The sequence below is a fragment of the Besnoitia besnoiti genome, chromosome XII (assembly GCF_002563875.1).
Source record: "Besnoitia besnoiti strain Bb-Ger1 chromosome XII, whole genome shotgun sequence".
NCBI classification, from domain to species: domain Eukaryota; phylum Apicomplexa; class Conoidasida; order Eucoccidiorida; family Sarcocystidae; genus Besnoitia; species Besnoitia besnoiti.
Window position 1 is genome coordinate 693,487 of NC_042367.1, and position 11,251 is coordinate 704,737.

Here is an 11,251-nt window from a genome sequence, read left to right on the forward strand (position 1 = left end):
AGTGGTGCCCGTAGGCCATGGGCTCCAGCTGTCCACTGCCTTGCACTCCCATGCAGTCCCTTCCCGACGCTGGTGTATCTATTTCTGCTTTCTTCTGTACTTTAAATGGAGCGCTAGCCCCTTTGGGGGCGTGGAGTAAAAGGCGGTATTACGCTGTCCATAGTACAGCGCTAGGAGTAGCGTCGCAGCTGCTGCAAGCCTAGATCGTTTTTCGTCCTCAAGTCGCGCCGAAAAGAGGCAATCGCTCATTTGGGTGCCTTCCTCCGCGCACTCCCCCGTAGCCTCTTCGTTGGCGTCGCCTAAGGACTCGTATTTGAATCGCTCGCGCCCCCCAACGATCCGCTTAACAGCGGTGACTGCGTTAGGGAACAAATGATAGCGGACTATGGAGGCTGCCTTACACGCCAGTACCGGGGATGTGAACTCCACCGGCGACCCTCATTCTTTTTCAACTTCGAACACGATTGAAAAGCAACTGTTATTCCCTAGCGATTTCCTCGTGCGTGGTGCAACGGCGCGTGGCGTAAGCTGTTATCTGCCTTCGGAGCGGCGCGACGGCGACTCAAGTGTGCGCAGCTCGTCGGGGGGGTCTCACGGCTTTTTCAGTCTAGATGTATCTGACGTTTCATTCGAGATGACTCTTTCATAAAGAAGAACCTGGTAATCCGCGGCCAAGCGCCTCGGGAAAGCTCCCGCTTGAGGGGCTTCTTCCCTCATTACCAAGAGAGCGCAAGCGGCGCCTCCGGGGGCGGCGCGCCGGCGTCTACGCGACAGCATTTAGCAAAACGCGTATTTGCGCTTCACCATACGCTAAAAGAAGGATTTGTTGGTCCGCACGGCGGCAAAAGCCGGCGCTGCTCCCACTAGCATTCCCAAATCATGGACGCTAGCTGTGCATGCCACGGCAGTGGGCGCGCGACCCAACAGACGAGACCCTCGCGTCCCTCTGCTCTCTGCGACTAGCAGGGGGGAGAATATGTTTCACAAGGCCTGTCATACGGCCCCGAACGAGAAGCGCAAAGACCATATTTTCCGTTTAAAAGGGAGTTGTGACCCCGCAGCACTGCAAGAGCTGAGTTGGTGAGTAATGAACGTACTGTACTTTGGCTGCGTTTCCTCTCGCTGCGGAGGCTGTTCCTGGAGTCGCGGGGGTCGAGTGTGACTGTTGAGTCTGCGTCGTCTCTAAGCGTTTTTCAGCGCGAAAAGACAGCGCGCGCAACCAGCGCGTTTAATTTATTCTTCTGCGGACTTGCGCTCTCATTACTTCGAAGGAGAGCCCGCGTCTTTGTAGACAGTCGCGGAGCGCAGTCCGAGCCACATTATCGGGGCTTTGAATGCCTTACCGTCGCATGAGCTGCGTACGCAGCCGCGCTCGGTTGCGTGCTAAAGGCCACACGAGCAGTCTTTGCGAGCGGCGTGGTCAACTCTGTCTCTAGCGACTCAGCCCATCGTTTCGAAATTTGCAGTCCTGGTGCTGGCGGCAGTTTTCCTGTGTGGGTTCCCGAGTTACCCGCGGGCGGAAGTACATCTCTGCGCCGGTGTGACTGGGCAGAGTAACCGCCACTCGTTTCGAGTCGCACGGCGTGACGAGGACAATGGAGTATGTTTGGAATCATTACGAATCGCGCTCTAGCGCGACGCCAGACCAGGCGACAGTCGCGTCCCCTGCGAGAAGGGGTTCTTCGCCTTTCCTGCAGTCTCATCGTTCCAGAACGTTCGTTTCCTTTCTCGTTGCCGTGTTGCTGGTCGCCGCGGCGTCAATGCCTGACGCGTGCGTTGGTGCGCCGGGGGCGCGGCGCTCGTCGAAGGAGAAGCTCAGCAGCGAGGACAGGATCAGGTCGCTGGAGAGTTTTCTGCGCGAAGACGATGAGCTTGCCGGCAATGAGGAGCTTCAACAAGAGTTGTCACGCGTGAAAATGTACTTCAACCTGTACACAACGACCACGACGAAGCCGCCGCCTCAGAATATCGTATTGGACGCGGGAAAGGAGATCAGCATGGGCGTGTGGAACGGCTTACTCGCGCCGTTCCGGCTCTTCAAGAATCTGTTGACGAAACCCACGACGACGATGGAGGCCGCCGCGATGTCGGGAGGCATGACGATGTCCAAACTCGGGCACGCGCTGCGGGCGACGGTGAGCAGCGAAGAGAGCTCTGGCAGGCACTGGCGCGAACTGGGCCGCGACCTGGTGCGCGCGGCGACGATGCATCCCGAGAGGCAGCGCGAGCTCGAACGCCTCAGCCGCATCCACAAGGCGCAGATGCTGCAGGCGGGCATCTACCGCACAGACGCTGAACAGGAGGAAGCCGACCGCCGGCTGAAGATCGCCATGGGGTACGACGAGAAAAAGAAGGCCGAAGCGCTCCGCGAGTATGGAAAACAAAAGGAAAGATACTTGAAATACCAGAAACTGAGGGAACAAGAAGCCGCAGCCGCTGCTGGCAAAGTCAACGCGGACCAGCGAGAGGCCGGCGAAGGCCCCCGCGAGGCAGCTCACGGGCAGGACGAAGCAGCGACCCCCTCAGAGGAGGTGGGCGGTCTCTCGGAGGGTTCCGCCGCCAGCCTCAGTCAATCGTCAGAGGAACCCGGTCTGCAGAAACAGGCGGACAGCACGAGGTGAACAACCTGAGCCGCTTCGAGAGGGTTATGACGCTGGTGATCTGCAGTTCGCGGCGGATCAAGGCGGAGATACGATCCTACATCTCTAGGGAGGCAAGACGGGAAAAAGCCGGCAGGGAGTTGTGCCGCTGTAATTTCAGAGAATTCCGCGTGGAGCGGGATCCAGCCCCTAACCCCCACCCCGGTCATCCGGTCGTGAGGATGAACCACTGCTTGCCAAGTGGTGCGTAGCGACATATCAACGGATAAAGGCAATACAGAAGAGCAAGTGGATCTGCCTTGAAGTATTCAGGCGCCTCTTCGCCCGAGCAAAGGAAAATGCTTTCATCCGCCAACGGTGTCTCTCGTTAGGACAGGCACTGATCGGCCGCGATTGGAAGCTGTCGCTATTGCATATGCACCTTGCGAAGGGTAGGGACTGGGAACTCGTTCCTCAGTGTCGAAGAGAAGGGAAGAGCGGTATGCTCTAGCGCCCGCATCACGCAGGTTGTCGAGTGAGGGCGATCCTCCATATCATACAATGAAGTTTCCTGTGTTTTGTGTGAGGCGAGTAAAGCCTTCATATCTGACGAGATTTCCGCGTTACCCTGGCCGCCCACGTTATGCGAAGTAGTGTCAGTTTTTTCTGTTTCCATCTACAGACTTGACGCGTCGCTGTTCACTGGGTCCATTAGGAGCCCAGTTCGCTGGAGCGTTTTGATATATGCGCCAAGCTCCTGCCGTTTGGGAATCATGTCGAGCTTCCAAAGTTTGTGAAACTTTTGAAACACTTCTCAGTAGAAAACTGTTTAAAGGCTTGACTTGAATCAGCTGAGGCCTGCGTCCGCGGCCGGAGTGATGTTGCTGCTGCTTTCGCTACTTGTGACATCAGGCGATACTTTGCAGACACACTGGAGGTCGTTCCGGCGTCACAGCGTTGGAGGGTGCTTCCTGAGGTGTCGATATTTTGTGCGCTGAGTTGAGGATGCAGCCAGTGCTGGGTAAACTCGCTTTGCACCGCGAGCGCCTGAGCACCGGAATACAACGACGTGAACTAGCATGATGCTTCATGTTTCGGGGTTTGAGCTTGGTCCACGACATGGTCTTCGCAAAGGAGGCGTCCTGCTGCTGCCGGCCCTCCGAGGTGGCATCCAATGTGGAGTGCAGGAGTCGGCGTCATCTCGCCTAAAGTCTCCATACGACTGTACATGTGAAGACGGACGAGCGCTCGAGCTGCGACGGGCACCGCTAGCACGGTTTTACCTTTGTCTCATCTTGTGCAGCCTTGCTCATTTGAGTAGCGTGTCACCAGAATTGCTGGTTACGCAGTTCAATCAGCGTCACACATGCCGCCCCCCCCCCCCCCCCGCTGGAAACCTTGCCATCTATCAACGCATGCATAGGGCACTTCCGTCTAGCGGCCCTGAGTCAACTCCTCGGGATGAGAGCCCTGTATGCCAGCGTTGTGTGCGGGACTGCCTGAGCACCAGGGCAGCGAATTATGGAGAGAAGCGCAGAGAAAAACGGCCCAGGTGGAGGCCCGAACGACTCGAAGAGAAACAGGAAGGCGATATCTTTGCATGCATGACAGGTCTCGTTTCGAGAGCCAAATCCGCGTTCTTCCACTGTTCAAGGCTTCGTTTTGTCGCCCCCAAGGCGGAGCTCCGGCGGGGAGCGCCAACCAGGCGCGCGCCGCGGTAATCACGGTGCGGCTGGCCTGCCTAGGTCTCGCTTACTGGGCCAGAGCTTTTTACAAGGGCAGTTTCGCGTGCGAGCCGTCTTGCGTCCAAGCGGCGCTGCAAGCGTAAGCGACCGTCGATCGACTAACTTAGTCGACTTCGCGTTTTGCACCAAACGGCAAAGTTCCACCGGACCTACTTTTCGACGTCGGGGAACCAGTGATTCAGAGTTCGCGAAGTTCCCTCAAAAATCAGAGCGCTCAGAGCTGTGCAGGGGCCGGCAACCAGCATGCGTCTCGGGGCGCTCTTCAACCAGCCGGACATGATCCCTTCTTGCTGCGCCAGCTCGTAGAGAGCGCGGCACACGCCAAGCAGACCTGCAGGCAACGCGCAGTCACAGTGCGACCACGATTCGAACCATACCAAAGACTGCTGTAGCCCTCGCGGGCGCCGAAAAAACACGCAGACCGACGCTTACCCCACATTTCCAGATATAGAGAGGTATCGGGGGCGTGCTCCCGTTTGAACCACATCCCCGGCGACCAACACGCCGACCATTTTTTCAGCGCGCTTCCAGATTGCTACTACACCTCTTTTCTCGTGGCAGCCGGGCGACAAGCTCCTTCTGTGCAAGGTTGCCAGTCCCCACAGCGTGGTTAGGCGTGCGCTGCGTATCTCCCCGCCTGCTCACCCTGAAGTCTGGTCGCAGTAACGTCGTCGGCCTCGTCTTTGTTTCTAGCGACGATGTAACGCCTGGCTGCCTCGAGAGGGGACGTGAAGAGAGAGGTCAGCGTGCCGGATATGAGGCCAACCGCCAGGGTGGTGGGCGCCGACGACGGCGGCCTACATGCACACGGAAACGCGAATACCGCATGTAATTCTCAGCATGAGCAAGTCTTCACCTCATTCGAGCTCTCAGCACACACTCTAGTTCAGTGCTTCGGCGTCCTGAGGCACACGACACATATACGTATATGCATGTACATATATATATATATATATATATATATATATATATATATATATATATAAATACATGTATGCACATACGTTGCTCTCCGGGCGACCACAGGAATATATTTAGCAACAGGTATGAAACGGTCTTCGCTGCGTGTGGCATGCGCAGCGCTCCCGTACCGTAAGGTTCCTGAGGGCGTAGCAGCAACGGGAGGCGTGCCCTCTCCGCGCTGTGCAGCGACGTCGGCCTGTTCCACGAGCTCGTTCTCGCGCTGCCTATTCGCCCCTGGGGTCCTCCAGTGCGTCAGTTTGGCCGCGATGTTTCTGAAGCCCTCCGCCTGTCGCTGCACGCCGTGCAGCAGCAGGTCAGTCGCCCAGTTCAGCTTGCCTCCGAGTCGCTCTCCCAGCGTCGGCGCACCCCGCGGTTCGCTGCCGAGGCCGAGTTTCGCGGTAACCTTCGCCACGAGGCCCGCGCCGAAGGCTGTCGTATCGCCAGACTGCAGCGCCGCTTGCTGACGGGCGGCGATCACCCTGCGAAGCGCCTGCATCGTCTGGCCGTTCAGCACTCGGTAGCTTGCGTCGCGGAGAACTTGCGCGTAGAACCCTTTGTACTGCGCCCGCAGTATCGCGGCATCGTCCTTGAGCACCTCTCTCGCCGCCTGCACGGCACAGCCAAAGACGGCAGTAGGAGATGAAACGACGATTAACGGCTAGTGCACTCTCTCTAATCCGGCAGTGTAACGTTGCCCACGTGCCAACGGGCGTCTCCCACCCGCAGCGCCACAAAGTCTCTATGCGGAAGCCACATCTGTTTGTTTCTGTCATCGGAGGTGCGTCGATATGCATGCGAAGCACATCCACCCCGGCCGCACCACATACGGCCAGAGCCAAGAAGGAAAAAAGCTTCGGCTTCCAGTCACGCCTGGGTCTGCTCGCAACGTACCTCCTGCGGCGAATCGACTTTGCCTCGCTGGAGAAGGCCTTTGGCGCAGTCGAACGGCGTTTTGTACAGAGTTCCCACGCTGTCGGCTGCAACGGCGCTGAGGAACAAATTCGCCACTGTCGGCAGCTCTGGGAGCGCTCACACAGGCCGCACGGAGGAACATGATTCGTCGAGAAAGGCCATATCGAGTCAAGCATGACACGTTCATGCACGCGTTAATGCACATACACAGTCTACTGATACGCGAATATGTATATTCTTTAACTACGTACAAAAGGAGTTTTCGGGTTCGATGTACCAACTACATTCGCGAGGCGGTGCAGCGGTGTTCACCTCGTAAACTTCAATGAATGGCAGCAGGCTCTGTCAGAGGTACAGGACTTCAAAGCGACTTGACTCATTGCATGAGATTGCCAAACGGCCACACAGCTCGGGTCTAGGTGCAGCTGGCAGGTGAGATGCGAAATCAACGATAGGGCTGCAGCCTCAACACGCGTAGGGCGGCAACCAGTTCTTCTTGTTTCGCAGCGCACCTTCCCAGTCCTCTCCCTGCTGAGCAAACTCCCCTGCAACACGAGTCAGAGACCTGCGGCAGACACTGAGTCTTTATCACCTTCACGGCGCTTGTAACTAGGTCATCCTCTCTGTCTCCCGTTGACTGCAGTTCCAATCTTCGGCTTACTTCCAGCGTGCTTCGCAAGAAGTTTCTGAGCTTGCGTTTGGAGGGTCAGGCACAGCAGGCAGTAGGGGACCTCCGCGAGAGTCAGCAAAGTCAGGCACCCGTTGTAGAGAGCTCCCACGGGGATGTCCTGCAAGCAGGTAGAGCGACACGCGGGAGAGGGCCGTATGAGCCACGTCGCTCAGGCCAACCGCGGCCCTAAACGCATGCCGTCCGTCGAGGCCTGGCATGCTTTGTACGCAGTTCCTCCTTGTAAAACCAGCAGCGGGGCTATGAAACGGATGCGGGGTGGCCCCCAAAGCTCTCTAGAGGCGCTTCAGCTACTGTATGACCCCTCGCGCTCACCTTGAACGCCATTCCCTGGGCGCGGCGGCAGCGAACCACATCTGCGAGGCCACAGAGAAGGACGCACGTCGGAAGCATTTCAGGTCGTCGTACTTTGCCAGCAACAAAACTCCGCCGTGTCAACTGGAGCGAAAATGGACTGAGGCCAGGCAGCTATCACAAAGTGTATGCGACGGAGGTCATACCTGTTCACCCTGAACTCTAAAGCACCTTTACGGTTAAGTCACCGACATACCCCAGACGACCCATGCATATGTGAGTTCGCGACTTGATGATGTGAGCACCTGTCTCTGCTAGCATATGCGCTTGAATGAAGATGGATCGTAGTATAGATGCCAACAGCCGGACTCTATGCTGGGGTATTTCTCGCCGGGATCTTGCTTCAGTGTCTCGCTGAGATCGGTTCCTTAAAAAAACACAAAAGTCCGAAGACGCACCGACGGGGTAGAGAAGGGACTGGACAGTGAGGCGAGCGACGAGGGCCGACGTCAGGCGCTTGGCGAAGGCGCTTCGGGGTGCGAGTGTTTGAGCAGCGCGATTCGCAGCCGTCCACACTCGGCGCTTAACTACGCAGAGCGAGTTGCCTGGCACGCGTTCAGAGCCACACGACAAACGTATCTCCATCTGCCCTTTCGTCCGTGCTTCCGAGCTCCCGGGAGGAACGCCTATCAATCCTCTGTTGTGTTGAGCGAGGCGTTGCCGCTCCACCCCGAGACGCTGTCGTTCTACTGCCTAAGGTGCCCCCGCCACGGCGCTCGACACAGGGACATCACAGGCACCCCGTTTCTGGTCGCATGATCCGACATGTACTCTTTCAAGGCTCTTTTGAGCGTCATCTGGCTTCCTGCAGTATTTGGTGCAGTGTTCGGGTATTTTTTCGCGCACACCACCCGTAGCCTATGCGAAGCTTGAGTAGGGCTCTCAGCTCGGTAGCCAGACAGCCGTCGGACGCATCTTTCAGTGGCTAATAAGAGAGTGAGCGAGAAATCCCGAGTTCGAAAAGCCCGCAGAAATGGATATGCACTACACGGAGAGGCATCATGCTTGCACACCAACCCGAGGATGCGGGTACTAGTCCGTGGACTCACCAGCCTCGTCGACAGCCTTCTCTGCCGTCTCCTCTGCGTCGTGGGCGATACCCGGAGCTGTATCTTTTGCGGACTCAGCAGCGCCAGCAGCGAACTGCGAGCGAAAAGAAGAGGGGGCATGCAAACCCGAGGCAGAAATCTACGTTAGGAGAAGGTCATCAGATGCGTCACAATACGATATGCATGAGACGGCTTTCCGCCTGGAGCAAAATGTCGCAGCGTATGCCCTCCACTCAAGTATACGGAGGAGTCACCGGCGGCTTCGGATCCTGCCACTCTCTGTAGATGCCATCGTGTGTCTTGTTCCGTGCCTGGCTTTATCTGGCTCGGGCGTTTTCTGCTTGAGGGCGCCGCACGTGTTTCACGCTGCGTTAGAGGACTATTCGGCGCACCGCATCGCTGCATTTCCGGTTAGCCTTCCTGCTCACAGCCGCGTCCGTGCGTGGCTGCAGAGCAACGGAAGTCTGTTTCGCGTACGTCATCAGGCAGGATGCGCAGACACGTGTGCGACTCACCGATCGCGGACTCGCTAGTCTGTCGGAGTCCTCGGAGGCGACATCACCGCGAGGACCAAGCTTCAGGGATAGCAGCCAGCGCTTAGGCCACCAAGCCCCGGTGGCGACGGCAGCCAGGGGCGAACGCGCAGAAGTGGCGTCTGGATCTTCCTCAGGTGCGGGGGGGCGGTAAGACGGAAGGCGCGAGGCAGAGAGTGGAACGGCAGACGCGACAGCTGGAGGGTTGGAAGGCAAAGGCACCCTGCGAGCAATGGATTGCGTCCTCGAGTGAAGCGCTGCTGCGTGCAGAAAAAGACCGGAAGACAAGGGCGAGGTGGAGACCGCCGGCGGAGAAAACAGTGTGCAGAGCGAAGAGAGCGCCAAAACGAGGGAAGCGACACACAGCACAAATGAGATACCGTAGGAACCGCAAGGTCGGCAGGCGGGGGCAGTGTGTTTCACTACTAAAGGCGAGGAGCCTGCAGAGAATCGCGCGGCGCTCCAATCTGAGAGACTCCGACAGCTCGTCTGCGCCGGAAGAGAGCGATGTAGCGGTTTGCAACGCGTAGAAGACATCGCGCCAGCGCGGAGTTGCAGTGACAAATCAGGCGAGTCACCTGAAGTGACTGCTCGTCCGCTTTCCTCCATTGTGCGTAATCCAAGTCCAGACAGAGGGAACAATTCAGACAGAAAAGCGGCTTAAGGAGTACGCGTGAAAGTCGCAAATGCTATGCGTGAAAGCTTCAGAATGTGCCCTATCGTTCCAGAAATATGAGGTAGGCGGCGTTTTCCACAATGGCAGGGACTCAGAAAATGTAGGCTCAAGCAGGGACCGCGATGAGAGAACGGCCAAGGGCTTCTACACATCCCTTGAATAGAAGGCCCGACAGTGGAGGCTCGTTAGTTCAAGCGTCGATGCGGAGACACGCCCGCTGCGGTTGCTCTGGAAACTTCCGACGCGTGCGCGGCAAGACCGACGAACGCACAGGCCAGCATGCACACAGTGTATGTGCCAGGATGATGTAGCGTCCGTGCGTTCACAATCGATTCTGGTGCAAGGAGGCCTGCCGACCCGCGCACTAAGAAGAAATTTGTAAAAGGCCAACAAATTCCGTCTCTCACAAGGGGCTACAGCGCATGCGCCGTTCGTGAACGTGTTCTGGCGATCGCTCTGTCCTCCGTGCAGACACACAGCCGCAGCTCGCGGCTAATGCTCCGATAGCGGAATACACCCGACTTCGAAAACCGAAGACAGCGACTAAAAGGGACGTTGCCTAGAGCTCAGGCCATAAAATGCCGGGAAAGGGCTTACTTGCACTCCAAGTCCAGTCAGGCGTGACACGTGACCATCCAGTCTCCGCACCAGTCGGCTGGCCGCAGACACGGGCAGGGCCGAAAGTTGCTATGTCGCGTTTGAAAAGCGCAAGAACAAATTTACAGTTACGAGTCTTCCGCGTCCGAGAAGAGAGGCTTTGCTAGGTTTACGAGTGCAGGGGCAAAGCGGGGGGATCGGTGAACACTAGAGAGGGAAGGTCACCACTGTCTTCATGTCTGCGCGCCCACGAGGCGGAGAAGGCTGCCGGCAGAGAGTTGTGTGGCATAAAACAGAAGGCTTACCCCAGGACTTGCTGAAATGCATTCTGTACTAGCGTATCAAGATTGGGGCTGATGTGACCTCTACGTTGACAAAGGCGCCGCTACGTTGGTTAAAGGGACACGTCTACTGAAGCATCGCTGCGAAGCGCCACTGGCTATATACTAGGTTCGAGCGCAGCGCCTTTGTTGACATGCCCGCCTCGCGCAGCTGTGGGCGAGGGATAAAGAGGTATAAGGAAGGCTGACAGACGACTTTTTAGAAGGGAGACTGTCAATTTCATGCCAGCAAGGAGTGACGAAGTGATAGCATTTTCTCTCAACGCTGCGAAGTGCAGGCTCGTGCCGCAGCACTCCTGCGATCCCCCAACCGGGTCAGATTGGAAACATGCTCGGCACCCTTCCATCATGCGTGCACGCGCCCTCTGTTTAACCGCACCGTCCACGTCGACTGCATGGTCCTCTCTGCAAACACATCTGAAGGCGAGGTGTTCCTGCAGAGAGGCCAAAACCTCCGGCAAGAGAAAGCAAATCGACGGCAATCGCCTCCGCCCGTCTGTCCGAGTCAGTGTTTCTTAGAGGGGTGAGAGAAATGGTACCACAACGTATCGCATACATGTAACTGGGTCACGTTCCTGGGTGGAAGGCGTGCCAGAAGCGGAGGACTCTGTACTATTACCGCTTCCTTGCGCAGATGGAACGATATTCAGGCCGTGCTGTAGGAAAGCTTCCGGGGAACCGCCGGGACAAAACTGTTCCTGTTTGTCCCATCCGAGATCGCAACAAAAGGTGTACCACGCCACCTTCCTTGAATCGACTTGTCGCTTGAGTGCGCGACGTGGAGACGAATGCTCTCTCTGCGATTGATCGCACA

General features: G+C 57.3%; 2 protein-coding genes across 2 annotated transcripts; one reads left to right on the forward strand and one right to left on the reverse strand.

The window, feature by feature from the left end:
• Positions 1-1,595: 1,595 nt before the first annotated feature.
• Positions 1,596-2,621, forward strand: BESB_022970 (uncharacterized protein; the record flags this gene model as incomplete). The annotated part of the gene is made up of 1 exon (XM_029360999.1): positions 1,596-2,621. The coding sequence occupies one exon, from the start codon at positions 1,596-1,598 to the stop codon at positions 2,619-2,621; it is 1,026 nt and encodes a 341-aa protein (XP_029215814.1).
• Positions 2,622-4,473: 1,852 nt separating this feature from the next.
• On the reverse strand, positions 4,474-9,432 carry BESB_022980 (carrier superfamily protein; the record flags this gene model as incomplete). Its single annotated transcript, XM_029361000.1, has 9 exons — positions 4,474-4,655; positions 4,970-5,121; positions 5,416-5,894; positions 6,179-6,306; positions 6,861-6,987; positions 7,203-7,243; positions 7,640-7,786; positions 8,291-8,384; positions 8,806-9,432. 9 exons carry the CDS (start codon positions 9,430-9,432, stop codon positions 4,474-4,476), a joined length of 1,977 nt encoding a protein of 658 aa, XP_029215815.1.
• Between the last annotated feature and the right edge of the window lie 1,819 nt (positions 9,433-11,251).